Consider the following 21462-nt stretch of genomic DNA (forward strand, 5'->3'; position numbering starts at 1 on the left):
TCATTAGCATTTTTCTTTTATTTTTGAGGTGATAGTATAATTATATCATTTCTCCCTCCCCTTTCCTTCCTCCAAACTCTCCCATATACCTCTCCTTGCTTTTTCAAATCCTTGGCCTCTTTTTTCATTTGTTGTGTACACATATATTTTCCTAATTTATATATACATATGCCTATTATATACACATATATGTTACATGTAAATATATATTCCTGCTCCATCCGTATAGTGTTACTTGTATGTATGCAGGGCTGACAGCTGGTACTGGTGTGCTCTCCCCAGAGGAAGACTTTCTCTCCCATCTCAGCATTCCTTAGCTGCTGTAGTTCTTTGTGCAGGCCTCATGGACTTGACCCATCCACTTTGGCATGTCTGTTGTCCTTGGTCAACTCCTGTGTAGGCAGCCATGTTGGTGAGACTTCCTGAGTGCAGTTTGTGACATCCTAGAGACACAGTCTCCCAGCAGACTCCCCGGTCCTTCGGCTCTAATAGACCTCCCCTGTCATTCTTGCTGCTGCTGCTGCTGCTGTTTAGTCTTTATTCAGAGTCCTTATTTAATTCTGTACTCCAGGAGACGTAGCGGGGGAATAAAGAAAATATAGAACCCCAAACTGTAGCTAGAGCACAAAGATTATAGCACATTGTGAGCAGCCTGGGGGAGGGGTACACTCCTCAGCTGCCAAAGGACTGGTCTGTGCCTTGAGATAACATAGGTCACATGTAATGTAGTTGGTAGGCCATAGTGAGCCTCTTGCTAGTCTGATGTTCCTAGACCCAAAGCAGCATGGCTTTCTTGATGCTCATGCGTTTTCCACCTTCCCCAAACCACATTTGCCATCCAGTCACTTGGCAGGGCCACGCAGTGTTTGGCATGACACTGTGTGCTCCAAGATGTTCTTAGTCATATTTTCCTTGTACCTTAACTTATTGGTGATGCCATTATAGCCTGTGACATCACCACGCTGCCATAATTCTGTGAAAGCAGGAACCCTTGCAGCCATTCCCTTCCCAGGCCATGCTCAGAGCATGACAGCTGTCTGCTGGCTCTGGGCTGCAGGCAGGACAAGGGGTCACTATGTATGGCAACATCAGAGAGTGGCAGCGGCTGGATAGAGGGTCCAGGGGTAAGAGCACATGCTGTTCTTACAGAGGACTTCAGTTAGCTTCCCAGCACCCACAGCAAGCTGGTAACTCCAGCTCCAAGGTGTCTAATGCCCTCTTCTGACTTCCTAGGGAACTGGCCACGTGTGACACACACACACACACTGAAAAAATGAATGAAAAATGGTACAACTGCTGTAGAAAACTATGGGTACAAGTCCTCTACCAAGAGAAGGCAGGCAGAGCGGCATATGCCTCCCCAGTGCTGGGACTGCAGCGTGGGACACCCCTAAGGCTTGGAAAGCGTCTGCTTGGGCCTTCACCTGTGTAAACGCCTGTTATTGTTAAGAGGTCTTCACACGTGAGCTGGGCATCCTCACAGTTAGTGTCTCCTCCTGTCGGTGGCCGGTGGCGGTCTTCCCATGCCCTTTCGAGTTCCCAGAAGCACGTTTTCAGCTCAGATGGAGTTGGTCCTGTTCCCTGTGGTCACTTTGGTGTCAGATTTAGAAACTACTCTCTTCAAAATCAGTTGTCCACAAATACAGGCTTACTTTTGGACCCTGAGCTCTGCTTCATCAGTCTGTCTGTCTGCCCTTTCCGGTACAATCATGATTAGTTTGTGTTCAGTTTTGAAACTGAAGGACACTGTCTAACTTTCTTTTTCTCAAGGTTACTTCGGGCATTCAGGGAACCTTGCCTTCCCATGTGAATTTTAGGGTCATCTTGTGACTTCCTGCAGAAAGAGAGCTGGGAATTAAATTAATTAACTAATTTACTTGGGGGATTGAATCCAAGGCCTTATGAATATTAGGCAAGCACTCTACCAGGGAACTGCATGCCCAGTTTGGGAGCTGGGGTTTTAATATGGACTTGCTGCATGTCTGGGTAGGTAATTTGGGGGAGTACTGCCATCTGTATGGTACCTTTGCATTTAGTTCTCTCTCTCTCTCTCTCTCTCTCTCTCTCTCTCTCTCTCTCTCTCTCTCTCTGTGTGTGTGTGTGTGTGTGTGTGTGTGTGTGTGTGTGTGTAGTTTTTTGTATGTAAATCTTTTGCTAATTTTTTCTTGTTTTTTTTTTCTGATGCTATTTGTGGGAGCCCATTTTTGGGTTCCTTGTGGCTTTACCCAGCAGGTCCGCATAGAGGATGATTAGGGCCACAGGCCTGAGTGCAGGTGTCTGAAATGGTCTGCACTTGGCTGTGCTGGGGGAGGAGGTCTTTTGCTCCACCCCTTGGCGTCTCTATAAATACCCTGGGGCAGAGACAGTCAGGGCCCGTTGGAAAAGGTTCCAGACCCACTCAAGGCTATCCTTTATTTTCTATCTGTTTATCTCCCACTATAAATCCTTTTATCTAATATTTCCTGCTGCTCACACTCAAGAAAACTCTGGGGAGCTGGGGGTTGGTGGGTAAATGCCCCACAGCTATTGAACATTTTTTTTTTTTTAATTTCATTTTCAAAGTAAGTAGGTTCTCACTGATAGGTTTTGCTTTTGGACAAGGTCCCATTATGTAGCCCTCGCTGGCCTGGAACTTACTATATTTTGGCCCTGAACTCACAGAGATCCACCTGTCTCTGCTTCCTGAGTGCTGGGATTAAAGGTGTACTCCACTACCTCTTACAATTGGTAGTTTAAATGTTTTGACTCATGACACTCTTTAAGAATTAATTTGTGTGTGTGTGTGTGCATACATGCACGTACATGTATATACACAAGGAAGTTAGGTGACAACTTCTGGGGGTGATCCCTTTTCACTGTGTAGTTCACAGGGATGGAACTTAAATCATCAGTCTTGGTGGCAAGCACCATTCCCCACAGAGCCATCTCTTCAGCCTGCACAACACTTTTTTTTTTAAAGATTTATCTATTATGTGTATAGTGTTCTGTCTGTGTGTATGCCTGTGTTGTAGGCCGTAAGAGGGTACTGTAACACATTACAGATGGTTGTGAGCTGCCTTGTGGTTGCTGGGAATTGAACTAAGGACCTCTGGAAGAGCAGCCAGTGCTCATAAACTCTGAGCCATCTCTGCAGCCCCACACAACTTCTTATATAGATATCTGGACGTTTTCCTCATGACACCAATTTTCTGACTTTCTTGACAGCAGACGACATGCCACAGGGTTAGGTTCTTAAATCCATGAGACTGTCCATGTGCCAGTGGTAAGTATTAGGTCCTGCCTAGTTACAAATTATGGGTTCCTAAAAATAATCCCCTAGATTATTAATTTGCTAGAGTGTCTCACAGAACATAGGGTAAGTACCCATACTTTTTTTTTTTTTTTTTTTTCAAGACAGGGTTTGTCTGTGTATCTTTGCACCTTTCCTGGAATTTGCTTTGTAGACCAGGCTGGCTTTGAATTCACAGAGATCTGCCTGGCTCTGCCTCCCAAATGCTGGGATTAAAGGCGTGTGCCACCACTTCCCGGCTGTACCCACACTCTTATCCCAAGGTATTTTATATTATTTGTGGCTATTGTAAAGGGTGATGTTTCTCTGATTTCTTTCTTATCCCTTTTATCATTTGTGTAAGGAGGGCTACTGATTTTTTTTTTTTTTTTTTGAGTTGATCTTATATCCTGCCACTTTACTGAAGGAGTTTATCAGCTGTAGGAGTTCCCTGGTAGAGTTTTGGGGGTCACTTATGTATACTATCATATCATCTGCAAATAGTGAAAGTTTGACTTCTTTTCCAATTTCTATCCCTTTGATTTCCTTTTGTTGTCTTATTGCTCTAGCTAGAACTTCAAGTGCTATTGAATAAATATGGAGAGAAAGTACCCCTACTCTTATGGGTACATTCTAAAGGACATAGCTGGGACAGCCCAGCAGACATGTACGTGACAGGGTGATGGAGAGGACATGTGGGGTCATGGGTTCTCCAGGTGTCTCTCCTCTTAGCACGTGTGTATTGTGCATTGGCCCAGAAGCTCAGCCCTCACTCGTAGGGTTCTTTATGGGGGCCTGTGACATAGATACAGTTGACCAAACCACTGGCCGTTGGTGCTTTTTTTTGTTTTGTTTTTCGAGACAGAGTTTCTCTGTGTAGCTTTGGAGCCTGTCCTGGAACCCAGGCTGGCCTCGAACTCACAGAGATCTGCCTACCTCTGCCTCCAAGTGCTGGGATTAAAGGCGTGCACCACCACCGCCCGGCATGGCCATTGGTGCTTAACTGAACCTGCAGCCTGTTTCACTCCTAGAGGCTGAGGGAGTGGAGCTGGAGGCGCTAACCCACTAAACATGTCTTCCTGGTGATGGGGTTCCTGTCTTCAGCTTCCAGCCGGCCCTTGAGCAAACAAGACACTCTTACCATGTAGGAGAGTCTGGAAGCAGGGTCAGAGACAAGACATTCCCAGAGTGTAGAGAGGTGATTTGGTGGGCCTCCTCTCTGCTGCCTCAGTGCTGGGGTCAAATGCATTTCTACCACGTCAGCTGAGATAGTTAAGTTGATGTTGTACTGGTAAAGTCACAAACTCACTCATTTAATAGTTCTTCCATAGCTAACCTCAGGATTTTCTCCATGAAAATCATATTATCTAGAAATAGAATAAGTTTTGGTTAATTTTATTTCTTTCCGATCTGGAGGCTATTTATTTACATTAATATGAAAACCAGTGCCCTGCCTAATTGCCCTGGCTGGAACCTCCAGTTCCCTGCTACAGAAGAGGAGAGGGAAACATCGTCTTATTCCTGAGCTTTGTTGTGGCCATGGCCGCATTTTTTGAGGATCTCACGTAGCCTAGGCTGGCCTCCAACTTGCTATGTAACCGAGGCTGTCCTTGAACAACTCACCTTCCTGCCTCCACGGTGCTGGGCCCCTGGCACGTGCCACCATGCCCGGCTTTTATGTCTGTTGCAGGGCGGACTTCAGTCCTGGCAGCACATGTGATGGTATCTGGGGATTTTGCAGCTACTCTTTCCAGATCAGGGAAGTTTTCTGTTCCTAGTTTGTGCTTGAACAAGTGTGTTTTGTATCATCAAATATTTTGTTTCTGCTGGACCACCTTCAGCTTCTTGATATAGAAATGCTTTTGTCTTGTTCAACTGATGTTTTTGGAGAGCCCAGGCCAGTTACTGTGTACTCTCCCAAGTAGCTTCTGGGAATACGTTTATCACTTAAAAAAACCTGTTTGCTTGTTTATTTATTTATTTATTTATTCCTTTGTTCGTTCGTTCATTCATTCATTCATTCATTCATTCATTTATTGATTGATTGATTGATTTTGAGGCAGGGTCTCACTGTGTAGCCTTGACTGACCTATTACTCACTACATAGACCAGGCTGGCCTGGAACTCAGAGAAATCCACCTGTCTCTGCCAAAGTGCTGGGATTCAAGATGTGTGTCACCATGCCTAGCCCTACCCTATTTTTATTTATTTATTTATTCATCACTGTGTGCATGAAGTGTGTGTGGGGGGGATGTATGTGCCATTTTCTGTATGTGGAGATCAGAGGACAGCTTTGCAGGACTGGTTTTCTCCTTTCTCCTTTCACCTGGGTTCTGGGGATTGAATTCAGGTCACCACGCTTGTGTGGAAAGCACCTTTACCTGTTGAGCTATTTTATTATTTGTGGGTGCGTGTGTGTGCTACAGCACATATGTGGAGATCAGAGCATAACTCTCAGAAATTGTTTTTCTCTTTCTGTGGATCAGACTCAGGTTGGAAAGATTTCTGTGTCAATTGCTTTTCCCCACTGACATGTCTTGCCTGGCAGCCAGGCCACAGCAGAACATCGTGCCTTTCAGCGCATTTCAAAAATGCCAAATACCCGCCTCCTCTGGGTGTGTACTGTGGCCACCTAATGAAGACAGTGCCCACCCAAAGTGTGGTGTTCAGGGGAAGGTGTGGGCTGTAGATTTAGATGTGCAGGCTGCTGGGCTAGCCAATCCCTACTGCTGTGGACATGGTCTGCTGTGTTGGCTGGGACCGGTCGAGAGAGGCTGGAACCAGGGCCTAGGGTTCTGTGTGGAATGCCCCTGTTCTGTCTAGAGGAGCCTTGCTCCTTCCTTACCTAGCACTCAAGGCCTTCCTTCCCAGCACAGCCTGTCTAAGCAGCAGAATGGGCCTTTGGCTCTGTTAGCTGAGCACTTCCTGGCCTCTGGAGTCCCCTGCTTGGCTTCAAAGCCCAGAATGAAAGTTGCCATCTCAATAAAGTATCTGTCCCTTCTCCTTCAGGTCAGCCATTCAGGTAGTTCTTTAGGGCAGTGGCCGGGGCGGGTGTGTGTGTGTGACAGGACACAATGATGGGGACTTGAACCTTGGGCCTTGTGCATACTAGACAAACACTCTGCCACTGAAGTACATTCTCAGCCTTGTTTTCATTTTTGAGACCGTCTCACTGTGTTGCCTGGGCTGGTCTCTAACTCCTGAACTCAAGCAGCCATTTTCTTCAGCTCTGGAGCAGCTGGAACCACAGCTGTCTTCACTGTACCCAGCATTTCTTCCCCCAGCCCCAGGCAGGGCTAAGATGACATCCAGTGACTAGCATGTGCTAGGCAAGGGCCTTCCCACTGAGCCCTTGAGTGCGAGGCTCCATGCTGGGCATTGAGTCAGTGAGGAGAGCTTGCCTGCCTTGTTCTGGAGCCCTTATCTCTCGGGTTGAGGTGGGCAGTCACATCTGATCCCATGCAAGTCACCATAGCAGTGATGGCAGGGGAAAGCAAGCCTCTGCACAAGCATGGAGCACAGGTTGGCACCAGGCTAGCCTGGACTAAGTGCAGGGGAAGGCTCTCCCCAGGCTTCACCACCTGACTTGAGAGCAGAGGGAAGAGAGGCAGGGCACAGTGTGGCAGAATCCAGGGTTCTCTCACTGGCGATGCTCCTGAAAGGGGACAGCTGCCTCCCGTCAAGAAGAGAGCGTATTTTCTCCTGTAGGCAGAGGGCTGGCTGTGAAGGGTCCTGAGCAGAGGCTCACACGGAAGTCCCCTCTGCCAGTATCATGGCAAGTTCTGTGGGGCTGGAGACACACCCTAGATCCTGGGTAAGACCCCAGTCCACTGCAGCAGCTGTCGTGGCTGTCAGTCTGTCTTCTCCTGTACTTACCCACGTGGTCTCTGAATGGCCTCCAGCAGCAACTGCTTCCTCCTACTCTCCTGGCCTGAGGTCCCTATGCTGCTCATCATGTTCTTTGTTCCTGTCACTCAGTGAGGACTCTGGAAGACTCTGAGGTCTTTGGGGTTTGGGGTTCTAGAAGGGAAATATGGGTCCCCTACTTTCAGATCTGTAGCTGGGGGGCAGTTCTGAGGACTCTGATTTCCTGGGCTTCCCTGCTCCACGCTCAAAGCCTCCAGGAAAGGCACTTTGCCTCTGAATCATGGAAGTCCAGACACATTCCAGCTTCTCCAGAAGCTGCTGTCAGCCTTTCTGAGATGTGTCCAGTACTTCCTGATGGGACAGGCTCAAAGGAGGTGGGGCATCATCTAAGTCATATTCTTGTCAAAACTGCTTCGAATCCAGTCAGGAAAGAGAAGCGGGGTGATGGATGCTTGCTATCCTGGCACTTGGGAGGTAGAGTCAGATCACAGGTCAAGGCTGGGCTACAGAGTGAGATCTTGTCTCAAAAAAACAAAAAAACAAAACAAAACAAAAAACCACCAAACCAAGGGACAGCTTGTAAGCTGCCACAAAAACCAAAGGGAAGGTGGGACAGTTGCTGTAGCTCCTTCAGAGTAGAAAAACTTGCTAACTGAAAGCATCAAGGGCCCCTAACTGGACTCCAGTGGACCAGGGGCGAGTCAAGGGGAACATGGCGTGGCCGCCTGCAGGATGTTGGGTACTTTAGGCTCCAGATGTCCTGGATAAGGGAGAGCTGTCTGGATCATTTAGTTTCGTGGACAGGTAGAAATTGCCCTGTTCTCAGGAGGTGTAGGCAGACTTTGGAAGGGTCCCTTTAGTGCGACACAAGGCTGTCTGGGTGGAGAGCCCCACATCTGCAGACTCTCCCACCCTTTCTGCTTCTGATTCCAAGAGCCTTCCCCAGCCAGATCTGTCAAGACTCCCTCCCAAGCTGTAGTCAAACACTCAAGATGGCTAAGTTCCTCCACTCCCAAGTCCCTGGGGCCCATGGGGGGAGTCAGGCTGTTGCCTGACCTCCATCCTTCACGGCTAGCTTGGCCTTGTTCAGCATTCACTTAGACATTTGAAGGGCTGGTTAAATGCTGGATGCAGAGACAAGCTTAGACCTGCACAACAGAAAACCACTTACCCTTCAATCCCCCTGGCTGGGGTAGGGAAAGGGAAAGAACCCTGTAGACCCAGCACGGTCACCAATGTTCAGCCACCCTAACAAAGACATGTTAGAGTCCAAGGCAGAGGCAAGCTGTTTTAAGCACAGGAGTCTGCTTATAGTTGGGGTTTCATAAGGGGTTCAACTCCTAAAAAAGTGGGAATGAATCTGTGTTCCTGGCCCTGGAATCACAGGTATCCTGAATGGGCTGGGCCAAGGGAGGAGTAAGTGTGTGCTTGTCGGACCTGGCGCAAGAACCTTTTCTATATTACGTTCTGACCCCTGGGGTCGGGTCAGAACCTTCCTTCCCTCCTGTCTGGTCAGTACCCAGGCCTCCTTCCACCTGGACTGGACTGCTCCATACAGCCCTTCTCCCACACTATGCTTCCTGCCACATCAGACTGAGACACTGGCTTCCTGGTGAGCTCGGGGCAGCCCTGCAGCTCCCCTGGCACAGTCCCTAATATCCTGGGTGGCTAGATTGTTGGGAGGGCAGCTGCTGGGGGTCATGGGCATCCTGCCCTGAAAGATGTGCGGAGGCCGGGTCTTTGGGTTGTCTCTTTGCTTCTGTAGTGGCACCTACGAAGGACGAAGGACGTGTGTTTTGACGCCTTGAGAACGCTGAGCTTCAGTTTACTGCCCAGGCTCACAGAGCAGGCACTTGACAGCTGTTAACTGATAACCTCAGACAGCTTGTCTCCTAAGCTTGTCCCCTCCTCTTTTGGGAGGGGGTCTAGATGGGTTTCCTGGATTATCTGCCGCCATCCTCCTTAGCCCAGCCCAGCCCAGCCCAGCACCACACTGCAATAATGCCATGAGCCCTTGGTACACATTACCTCATTTATTCTCACAACATGCCTGTGAGGTAGGGAGGGGCAGGGACTGTCCCCATTTTACAGAGGAGGAAGTTGAGGCACACAGAGGTCAAGTGACTTGCCCAAGGTCACAGAGGGGGCGGCCAAGCTGGAATAGGCCCCCAGAGCAGGCCTTGCTTCACCTGGGGGACCCCTGCAGCATGCGCCAGACAAGAGGATGTCCCCAGTGCCCTTGAATCATACCCACAGTATAGAACAGCCCCTGGTATGCTGAACTGTCTGCTGGGTCCAGCCCCCTCCAGGCGGCCTGACCCAGCCTTGCCCTCCCCATCCTGCTCTGTGGGCCCAGGCCTTTGCAGCTCAGGGCTCAGAACACCTTGGGAAAAGGAGTGTAGGAGTGGGGGACGGGAGAGATTGGGATGAAAATTACAACAGAATAAAAAACTTAAGAGGCTAGGCTGATGGGTTGGGTGGACAACCAAAAAAGGGCTGCTTACACACAAGGTATATTTTTACACACACTTGTACACACACCTAGATATAGTACATGTAAAAATATATGCTATTCACACACCCGCCTCCTGCAGGTACCCCGAGAGCCGGTGGCAGCGGCGCTGGTGGGCTTGGGTGAGCAGATGGGCGTTTATTAAATATACACTCTAAGGTCTATGTGCATATGTACACATACGTACAGACACCGCCACCTGCCCCGGGGGGACTGGATGAAGGTGCAGCCAAGGACAGACAACCCCCTGGAAGCCACTTGGGAGTCTTCAATTTTCTTTTGCTGAAGAAAGGGGCTGGAGCATGGTACTTGTGGCTTCCCCACATTGCTCCAAGGACCAGCACTTTCTTTGTCTGCTCAGAGGCCAGTCCAGCCTGACACCGTCTAGGCAGTTGGATGGCAGCGGAGGGCGGGCACCTCATCTGTGTGCATGGGCCAACAGTGTGTGAGCACTTAGCGGGGAGGGTGGGGAGAGGGAGGAATGTTGCCCATCTCTCTGTCCTCTGTGCCCTCAGCCCCAAAGGGTGTGGACCAGAAAGCTACTGGCCACGATGGTGACCCTGTGTGAGCTCTGAAGGGAAAAGAAAAGCTGTGGGATGCTGGGAAGGGAGGGACATGGCAGGGGCCCAAGGCTGCCTTGGACTGTCCTTGTCTTGTAAACAAGCTAGTTCTCAGCAGACAGAGCCAGTAAAAAGACTGCAATCTGGAGGCCGGGACGGGCTGCCCAAGTCATTGTCTGGTCCGCCATGGCAGCCCAAAGGAAGAAGGGTCTAGACTGTGGTTTTTTTTTGAGTCAAGTCTTCATAACCTAAAGCTTGGAGGGACCCAGAAAAGCCACATTGTGAGCCCTTGTTTGCATCAATTGGAAAGTTGGCTCAGGGTCTCTAGAGACAATAACCATACTAAAGGGTGAGAAAACGCTGTTCCATTTGCATTGAGTTTTTAATGATTTAAAACCGAGTGCTTGCTCCTTCATGGCCTTAGAGCCTGGTCTGGGCCTCAGGGACATAAATCTCGATGCTGTCTGCACTTTCTGTGGCTGAGTTCTGCCGCACAGACGCTGCCCGCTTGGCTGCCAGGAGTCTCTTTCTGGCCTCCTGACGCTGCTTGTCCCCCGCGTCTGAGGCTTTGTCGCGGCTCATTGCCGCCTTGGATTTGGCTGGCTTCTTCGGAACCGGAGGAGGTGGTTTCTTCTCTTCCTTTAGTGAGACAGCGAGGAGGGAACAAAAATAAAATAAAGGTGCCACGTTTTGTGTGGCACTGCCCCTTACTAACTGTAGGCAGCTGGCACTGCCCACCCTGCATCTCCACACCAGACCGGCACAAGCAACACACACTAGAACCTGAAAGCCACAGAAGCAATGGTGGTGGGAATAGCACAGGGCTTAGGAGCAGAAAGCAAGCTTAGACTCTTAGAGTGATCTAGCAGAAGAGGATGGACAATCCCCGTTCCCACCCTTGCTTGGAGTCATTAGGAGGAACCTGAGACACAGATACAGCCCGAGTGGTGACTTCAACTGTCTTTCTATCCCATCCCAACTCACATGCTATCCTCACATGCTATCCTCGGATGAGAACTCACCAGGGCCACAATCAACAGGACTGGGCTCCCCTGCTCTGCAGGAGACCACCTGGGCTTCACAGGAGCACAGCTGCCATAAGGAGGCAGAACTGGGGCCAGACCTCACTGCCCCAGGAGGGCCATTCTGCTTTTTTCCACTGGCACTTGTGACCCCTTTTACTAGACATGCAGAGCACAATGGCATGCTTTGGGGACAGCCTCCACTACAGAGTGAGCAGCATGCTGGACAGGTGCCAGGCATGGACCCCGCAAAGTGATGGACGTGAGCCCCAGCTCAAGACGACACATGGAGAAGGGAGCCAAGCAGCACTGACCGATGTGGGCAGCGTTATTGCCGACCAGGAATTTGTCCCTGGATTTCCCCTCCGCACTGCTCCATGCTCACCTTCCTCTTCTCGGGGGTCTCCACCAGCTGCCAGCTGTTGGCCTTGAGGTGGTAGAGTTCATCAAACTTCATGCTGATGTCCTCAATGGACAGCTGCAGCAGGTCCCAGAACCCTGCCAGGTCCTGGGCTGTTGGACGGGGGTTGGCATCAGGGTTCTGTGGGGCAGATGAGGGTCAGTGGGGCAGCAAGGCAGAAGCCTGTCATATCTCCCCCACCACACATATGGGCCTTGAGCCCTGGCACTAGGTGGGACTTTGGGCACGGCCTTGCTCTCTTGTTCTGTGGCCAGGCCAGGATCTGTGAGTGAATGAAGCTGGCTCTGGATATGGCCAGTGTCAATGGCAGGGATTCCTGGGAGCATGATTGGGCCCTGCACATACATGTGACTGCTGCCATCGCTAGGATCACTATCACAAGGCTGAGATAAGGAAGGCACTGTGTCCTCTTGTGCTAGGCAGGCCAAGTTCTCACTTTATAGGGTGGTCCATTCTTCACCAGTGTTTCCCAGGGAGGTAGGCCAGCTGTGACCATGGAATCTGTTGTTTTCCACCATAGGCCCTCGAGACTCACTTTCCACTGTGCTCCCAATTTGTTGGAGAGGACTCTAATCCTGGGACATGCTGTCCAGGACTCGGCTTCCGGCCCTGGGGTGGGCAGGCCCCAGATGGCGTATTTCCTTAGGTCTTACCTTCAGCAGTCTCTTGGATATAGAATGCACTAAACAGAAGTAAGACAGGGCCAACTGACTTAAATTTTCATGTGGTTGTTTACACCAGGTTCAATGTTCTGTTTCTGGAGGAGCCTCTGCCCTTCCTGTACTGGGCATAGTGTGTACTGCCACCATCTTTATAGTGCCATGAGGGGGCAGCACCTCCTCTGTGTAGAGGTCACAGGCTACAAGGGGCTCCCTGAGCAGGCTCTGGGCAGCACAGCCAAAGGCTGTCTGAAAGCCCTGTGGAGAAGGTAAGGTCACTCACCAAGTTCTGCTCACAGAGTCCCCGGAACTGCTGGAATTTCTGGGACATCAGGAGCTGGGCACTGCCCACAGCACTGAGGACTTTTCCTAAGACTGAGAGAGGTAGAGAAAGCAGCTCAGCATACATGGTGGTGCTGGACAGGGACCAGGCATGGACGTTTGGAAGGCGGGACCAGGGTCATGTGCTGTGGATATCGCTCTGTGTAAATAAAGTTCTGATTGGCCAGTGGCCAGGCAGGAAGTATAGGCGGGACAAGAGAAAAGAGAATTCTGGGAAGTAGAAGGCTAGAGAGACACCGCCAGCCGCCGCCATGAGAAGCAACATGTAAAGACACTGGTAAGCCACAAGCCATGTGGCAAAGTATAGATAAGCAGAAATGGGTTAATTTAAGATAGAAAAAGTAGATAACAAGAAGCCTGCCACAGCCATACAGTTTGTAAACAATGTAAGTTTCCATGTGCTTTCTTGTTTGGGTCTGAGCGACTGTGGGACTGGCGGGTAAGAGAGATTTGTCCTGACTGGGCCAGGCAGAAAAACTCCAACTACAGTCATGTGTATACATGTGTGCATATGTATTCATTAATAGAATATAGGCTGTGCTAGGGTGGAAAGGGAATTGGAATTCACGTATATATGTGTATATATACATGTTACATACATACACAAAGCTAATGGGTTCTTACTTACACATTAACCCATTGTTTTTGGTTGTTGGTTTTTCGTTTTGTTTTGAAGACAGGATTTCTCCATGTAGACCTGTTTGTCCTGGAACTTGCTCTGTAGACCAGGCTGCCCTCACACTTGCAGAGATTCACCTGCCTCTGCCTTCTGAGTGCTAGGATTAAAGGTGTGTGCCGCCAGCCAGCCAGCCAGCCAGCCACCCCCACCCCCAGCTAACCTCTTATTAAGGTAAGGAAACCGTAAACAGGTGAGGGCAGTGCTGGTCATTCCAGCATTCAGGAGACAGAGGCAAAGGTCAAGAGTTTGAGGCCATCCTGGACTATGAGAGACCTTATGGTCAGAATAAAGCTGGGTATGGTGGCTCACACTGTTAATCCCAGCACTTGGAGGCAGAGCCAGGCGGTCACTTTATCTGCTACAACCAGAACCTTATCCCCATTTCTAAGGAAATGCTATGGCAGTAAATTAGAAGCAGCTTAAATGGGAAAAATTTCCCGAAGAAATGTAAATTATCATGGACTCAAGAAGAAATAGAAAGGGGCTGTTGAGATGGCTCAGTGGGTAAACACTTGTCATATGTCTAATGACCTGAGGTTCATCCAATCTGTTTAAAGATGGGAGAGTAGACTCCACCAAGTGCCCTCTGACCTTCATACCCTCCCCATCACACATACAAACACTCCACACTTTAACTACTTTTTAGTTATAGCACCCTCTATTTTTTCTTGCTTTCTACCTCAGCACTTTGGGATGGAGAATCAGAAGCTAGCCTGGGGGGCACACAACAACACTGTTTAAAATAAATGAATTAAATGGATGGCAGAGGCAGGCAGATCTCTGAGTTCCAGGACAGCCAGGGCTACACAGAGAAACGCTGTCTGAAAAAACGAAAAACAAAACAAAAAACCCACAATAAAACAAGAATCCAGTATGTAAGTGCTAGGGACTGACCCCAGGTCTTCTGGGTAGAGCAGTCAGTGCCCTTAACCTTCCAGTGTCTGTTCATTCTACACCTGTGATGTTTACTTGGGAGGCTGAGGCAGGATCACAAGTTCAAGGCTCACCTGGACTATTCAGTAAGACCTTGTCACAAAGTAGTGGCTAAACAGGTAGAGGTTTCTTTAGGGGCTGATTAAAATATTGTATATTACATAGTGATGACATCCAGACAGCCTTTGTGTATGATAAAGGAGTGAATTTTGTATGTCAACTATATCTCAGGGTTTCAAATATGGCTCAATGGTGTTGTGTGCTTAGCAAGCACACTCCCCTGGGTTCAACTATCAGTTAATGTCTTAATCATGTTGTTAGAAACAACACTCAGAGCAGAAAAGTAGAAAATTCACTGCTTACCAGTGGTGCAGACCAGGAAGGGTGCACACTGCTGAAATGAACAAAACCTGGTGAAGGTGTTAATGTAACACCACTGGGAGTCAGTAACAATGGTTGGGGTTCTTTGTTTTTGTTTTGAGACAAGGTCTTATGTAGCCCAGGCTGGCCTTGAACTTGTTATGTAGTGGAGCCTGGCCTTAAACTCCTGATCCTTGCACCTCTGCCTCCAAAATTCTGGGATTGCAAGTGTGTATCTGCTGGGGGATGTCTTCTGTACGCTGTGAATATGTGTTCCTATGATTGGTTGATAAATAAAGCTGCACTGGCCTATGGCAGGGCAGGATGGAGCCAGGCAGTTAAATCCAAGAAAGACAGGAAGAAGAGAAAGGAGAGGCAGAGAGATGCCAGCCACCACCAAAGGAACAACATGCCAGCAGACCAGTAAGCCAAGACCACATAGCAAAACACAGATTAATAGAAATGGGTTTATTTAAGAAAAATAGCTAGCTAGCAAGAAGCCTGCCATAGGCCATGCAATTGGTAATTAATATTAAGCCTCTGAGTGAGTATTTTCTAAGCACCTGCGGGCAGGACCAGAGAAGACTTCCAACTACAATATATCACTGCCTGGCTCAATAAAAAGCATCTCAGGGGCCAGTGAGATGGCTCAGTGGGTAAAGAGACCTGCTCCCTAAGCTTGACAACGTGAGTTCTATCCCCAGAACCAGCTCTGGCAAATTATCCGGACTTACACAGCTATATGTGGCATACATGTGTCTCCTACACACACACACACACACACACACACACACACACACACACACACACACACATTCTCTCTCTTTTTAAAAAATGTGAAAAACAAATCCAAGTTTGAAAGAAAATAAAGTATGGTGTTACACATTTGTAATCCTAGAACTTGGGAAGCTGAGTTAGAGGCTAGCCTTAGAGATATAGTGAACTCCTGAGTCATAAAACAATAAAGACAAGCCGGGCGGTGGTAGCACACGCCTTTAATCCCAGCACTCAGGAGGCAGAGGCAGGCAGATCTCTGTGAGTTTGAGGCCAGCCTGGGCTACAGAGCGAGATCCAGGAAAGGCTCTAAAGCTACACAGAGAAACCCTGTCTCAAAAAAAAAAAAAAAAAAATCAAGACAAAATCCCCACACAGCATGCTGCTTCTATAAATTTCACAGTTAGGCCAAAGGAAGGGACCTGCATATTCCTTAGGATACATGTATATGTAGCAGAAATACATAAGGGCAAACAAATCCTAACAGTGCTTACTGCTGGGCCAGGACTCCAAACTGATCAGGAGGAACCTCGAGTCCATATAAAGCCACACTGTGAAGGACTACATTTGTGTAATTCTGAAATAAAATCAACCAGGTCACCATATGTTCTATTAAACAGGACAATCAGATTAGCAGTGAAGGACTGTAAGATACTCAGCACACAGACATGAAGATGGGGTGTTAAGGCAGCAACTTTGAAAAGAGAATACAATACTCTAGCAAAACCAAACACATGGCCTGAAAAGCCAGTCCACGAGGAGCACCGGGACTCTAGAATCCCAAAGCTGGACCAACGCAGGCCTGCAATCCAAGCTACAGGGGAGACTGAGGCAGCAGGACCACAGGTCAAGATCTGCCTTGAGACACTCAGACCTGTTGTCCAGACTTAAAAGGCCAAGCACAGTGACACACAACTTTTTTTAAAATTTATGTGACACATACCTTTTAAAAATTTTTTTAAATTAATTCATTTATTTATTTTGATTTTTTGAGACAGGGTTTCTTTGTATAGTTTTGTTACCTGTCCTGGATCTTGCTCTGTAGACCAGGCTGGCCTCGAACTCACAGAGATCTGCCTGCCTCTGCCTCCTGAGTGCTGGGATTAAAGGTGTGTGCCACCACCACTTGACTTTCTTTTCTTTTTTAAAATACAACTCACAAGGCCCCCAATTCAAGCCCCAGTAATGCAAAAAATAAAATGGGCAAAGCAGAGCTGACCAGGTGGCTCAGTGGGTGTAGAGCTTGCAGCAAAAGATCAACTTCACTCAGTTGTCCTCTGACCTCTGCACCTGTGCCCCCACACACACAAAGGGAAATTAGAATTTTAAGGGATGTGTTGGAACAAACTCAACGTTTTATAGAAAGTAGTGTGATACAGAAAAATCCCAAAGCTTGTAGCAATTACACTGGAAACAAAGTTATCATGGAATAGCCCTTGGGACTCACAGGTGCCAACCCAGCTCAGTTTCCATGCTCAGCTACTCTGGGTAGTGCTTGGAGATTCTGGTCCTCTCTTCACTCCTCCACCTACATGGCTATGTCAGCTCCTATTTCTCACTCAGGGCTTGATGGCCATGTTCCCACCTGCCACACCTCTTCCAGATACAGCTTGCCACCTCCATGTAGAGGAGCTGTGTTCTCCACCAGGCACAGGTTCTATGCTTTCTGCACCCACCTAAGCACACCCCAGCACTGCTGTTGTCTCCTGCATGACTCTCCTCTAACATGGGTGTTCAGAACAACATACACAGGCCCACAATGCCCCCAGCCTAGATCCTCTCCTTCGCTGCGTTCTTACACAGGCAAGTTTCTCAACACAGTTGTCTGAGCTGTTTTCTCTCACTCCGATCAGGCTGCTCTGCCCCTCCACTTCTGCCACCTTTCACCAAAGAGCTCTTCAAGAACTCCTGTTAGCAGTACTAGTAACTGTCATTAACAGGACCACAGATGTTCAAGAACTCCTGTTAGCAGTACTAGTAACTGTCACTAACAGGACCACAGATGACTGACTCACAGAAGCTTTAGTTGTAAAAAAATACTGAAACTGTTTATGGTTACCATGACTTCAAATTGATAGTAATCATGCGATGTCTGACAAATCTTGTTCCTGAATTAAACAAATACATGATGCTGTAAGTTTAATATTGAGACAAGGCTCATTAAATGGCCTTGAACTAACTCCAGATCCTTCTGCCTCAGCTTCCTGGGTGATAACATTACAGGCATGTACTATGCTCAGTCTTGACAGCTGCACATTAGTCTAATTGATTTCCTTTGTAATTGTAATATAATTCAAAAAATGTATTTGTGTGTGCCTGAGTTGTATGCGTACTGTGTGCATTCAGGAACCTGTAGAAATCAGAAGAGGAGGGCATCAGATCCCCTGGAGCTGGAGTTACAGATAGTTGTGAGCTGTCATGTGGGTGCTGGGACTCATACCTGGGTCCTGGGACTGGAGAGATGGCGTTGTAAGCTAAAATAAACCCTTTCCTCCCCAAGTTGCTTTTGGTCAGAGTTTTATCACAGCAATAGAGACACTAAGAATCATTGTAAAGGAGCCAGGTGTGATGTTGCACATCTTAAATCCCAACATTCATGATGTGAATACATCATCTGCTTGGGCTACTGTCAAATCCTGTCTCAGATTCAGTGAGCTGGTGAGATGCTTCCGTTGTTAAGGTGCCTTGCTTCCTAAACTGCTAACTTGAGTTCAAGCTCCATGACCCATGAGGTGGGAGATAAACCCACTCCTTCAAGATGTCTTTTGGCACATGCTCCCTTCCCCAGGCATATATAAATGTAATTTTAAAAATCAGGTGAAGAAATGGAGGGGGACAGGCCAGCATCAACCTGACCTCCACATGTGTGCACGCATATCTCATACACACACAGAGGCAAGGTTTTTCCATTTTTTTAATTTAGTGAGCCTCCTTATTTATTTATAATTTACGTGTTTATGTGTTTTGTCTACATGTATGTCTGTGTACTATATTAATGCAGTGTCTGTGGAGACCAGAGGAGGCCAACAAATCCCCCAGGACTAGAGTTACAGATGGCTGTGAGCCACCATGAGGTGCTGGGAATCAAACCTGGATCCTCTGCAAGAACAATCAGTGCTCTTAACCACTGAGCATCTCTCCAGCCCCCAGAGGCAAGTTTTACATTACACATACTTTGTCATGGTAAGATTATGGAAAAGGGATAAACAGAGAACTATAAGCCAGAAATTCATTCCTAGGGATATACTAAAAAGAACTGAAAACAAGTATTCAAATGAATATTAATGGCAACATTATTAAAAACAGATTTCATCATGTTGTTAAAAGTCTTATCCTGGTGTTGTAATTATTTCTTTATTGATATTACCAAAATATACCTGTTACATCAACATTGGTCTGATATAGGTTTCCCCCCTTTTTTCTTGTGTGTGTGTGTGTGTTGCTGGGAATCAAGGCTTCATTCAGGCTGAGCAAGTGTTCTACTACTGAGCTACACCCCCACTCTACTTTCTTTCTTTAAATTTCTTTTTTTGTTTGTTTTTGTTTTTCGAGACAGGGTTTCTCTGTAGCTTTGGAGCCTGTCCTAGACTAGCTCTGTAGACCAGGCTGGTCTCGAACTCACAGAGATCCACCTGCCTTTGCCTCCTGTGTGCTGGGATTACAGGTGTGTACCACCACTGCCTGGCTTCTTTAAATTTCTTGATGGAATTAAATACTACTACAAGATCAACAACAGCAGCATTCTCTTGCTCTCACCTTCAAGATATCACTTTTAAGTAGGAATAAACTAACTAAAGTTCTGGACATTCCAGGAAAGCCTCCAATCCTAAAGAAATAAAGGCAATGTAGGAACCTAGGAACGTCAATATGCCTACATGTCTCAGAAAGAAAGGAGATGCTATACTCATCAAGGGAAAATCACATGAAGAAATGAGTGTACTGGTTAGCCATATAATCATATGATGGACAATCTGAAGATACTAACCTCAACAGGTTCTCCAGTAAAAAACACAAAAACCAAGTAAGCAGGCAAGATGTGGTGTGGTGGCTTCACACCTATAGTCCTAGCACTTAGGAAGCAAAGATAGGTGGATCTCTGTGACTTTGAAGATAGCCTGGTCTAAAAAACACCAGTAAGCACCTATGAAGATATTATCAACATTACTAGTCACCATGGAAATACACCATGGCTATCACATAAAAGTATTGTGAGAGGCAAGATGGCAGCCTTGCAGAAAAAAAAGCTAGAATGCCTAGATACAGGTTTTATTTATTTTTCTTCTCTGTGTAGTTTTGGTGCCTGTTCTGGATCACTCTCTGTAGATCAGGCTGGCCTTGAACTCACAGAAATCTACCTGGCTCTGCCTCCCTAGTGCTGGGGTTAAAGACGCCACCACCGCCCGGCTAGATACAGGTTTTAAAAACATGATCTTTTAAACATCATTTTTGGGGCAGTCTGAAAAGGTCCTTGATATACCAAGATGGCCGTAAATAGGCGACACAAAGAGATCCTGAAGCACGTATTACCAACTCAAAATGGAGCTGCCTTTTGTGTGTCATATGTTTGCATCTTCTCTTCCGGATGGTCATGACTGCAGAGTAGAGCTCACTCTGGCAGGATGACAGTTATGACAGCACCCTGTGGACATTTCACATGAGCACACAAAGCCTACACTTTGGCCAACTTCTGTGCCTAACAAAGAGACAAGTGACCCATGCTGAAAAGCAGATGAGGGGAGCAAGGTTCAACCACAGAACATGCTATAAAATGTTCCTCTCTACTGATCTCAGAAGCCAGGAGAAATGTTATCTCATACCTTTTTGCCACTTAAGAGAATAGAATGTGGAATATTCACTAATGTTATAATTAAAATAATAAAAATGTCTTTTATTAAAATAAACAAAAGGAGTGCTCAAGCCAGTTGTGGTGGCATACACCTTTAATTATAGGACCTGGGAGGCATAGGCAGGCAGAGCTACATACTAAGTTCTAGACAAGTTGTTTTTTTTTTTTAAAGCCTGGTAGTAGTGACACACACCTTTAATTCCAGCACTGAGAGGCAGAGAGGCAGGTGGATTTCTGAGTTCAAGGCCAGCCTGGTCTACAGAGCGAGTTCCAGGAGAGATAGGGCCACACTGAGAAACCCTGTCTCAATAAGTCAAAAGAAAAAAAAAAAAAAAAAAAACTGGATAGGCAAAGGAAGTTGAATGATCATGAACTCCTGCCTGTACTATACAGTGAGAATCTGCCTAAATAATTAACTTAAAAAGGTACCCAAAATGAGAAGCTTCATATACAGCTGCCTTGGAGAATAGTTTAGCTGATTCTAAAAAAGCTGAGCAATTCCTTTCCTGGGTATATATACAAAGAATGAGTACAGACCCACACTAAAATTGTACATCAATCTTCACTGTAGCACTAGTCATAAAAGCCTTCAAATAGGAATGATCCAAATGCCTGTCAACAGATGAACTGCATAAATAAGATATGGTACATCCATAAAAATGGAACATTATTTGGCAACACAAAGGAATGAAATATTGGTTCATGCCACAACATGGGTAAAGCCTGAGGACCAAAGAGTGACTCCTTGCAAGTCTGAGTATTACTTCAAAAGGATTTATTTTATAGCACATGAGTTATATCTCAGTAAGGCTCAGGGCTGGGATACGGGTTGGTGGAGGTAATTCTAAGCAAGCAACTAAAGCAGCTGAAAAATGAAAGAAAAAGATCTTAAAAACACATGGAAAAGTCAATACATGATGCAGAGAAGAGGAAAGGCAGAGTATGGTAGTGCTCATTTGGTGGTCCCGGACTTAGCAGGCTAAAAGAGGATGACTTCAAGTTTGAGGCCAGCTTTGGCTACACATTGAATTCAAAGCTAGCTTGTAGAGACCTACAGAGGTTTCCTAGTGAGAAGTTATTCAGGGTCCAAGAATCTGAGCTTGCTTTACCCAGCAGGGCTGCATAAAGGGATGACTGGACCACAGGCGTGGTTACCAGGTGTTTGGAAGGGTCCGCACTGGGCTGTGTGGGATGCTTTGATCCTTTGCCCTGCCCCTTG

General features: G+C 47.2%; 1 protein-coding gene across 4 annotated transcripts in view; it reads right to left on the reverse strand.

Moving 5' to 3' along the window:
* Window positions 1–9153: 9153 nt before the first annotated feature.
* Window positions 9154–21462, reverse strand: part of Dlgap4 (DLG associated protein 4) — a 154424-nt gene continuing 142115 nt past the window's right edge. For all 4 annotated transcript variants that reach the window (XM_036186424.1, XM_036186423.1, XM_036186426.1 and 1 more), the window contains 3 exons: window positions 12593–12684; window positions 11615–11770; window positions 9154–10846 (listed from right to left, as the gene is read on the reverse strand). In XM_036186424.1, coding sequence (XP_036042317.1) covers window positions 10628–10846; window positions 11615–11770; window positions 12593–12684 — 467 coding nt within the window. In that variant the 3' untranslated portion in view covers window positions 9154–10627. The remainder of the gene's footprint in view (window positions 10847–11614; window positions 11771–12592; window positions 12685–21462) is intronic.

The sequence above is a fragment of the Onychomys torridus genome, chromosome 4 (assembly GCF_903995425.1).
Source record: "Onychomys torridus chromosome 4, mOncTor1.1, whole genome shotgun sequence".
In the NCBI taxonomy this organism is placed as follows: domain Eukaryota; kingdom Metazoa; phylum Chordata; class Mammalia; order Rodentia; family Cricetidae; genus Onychomys; species Onychomys torridus.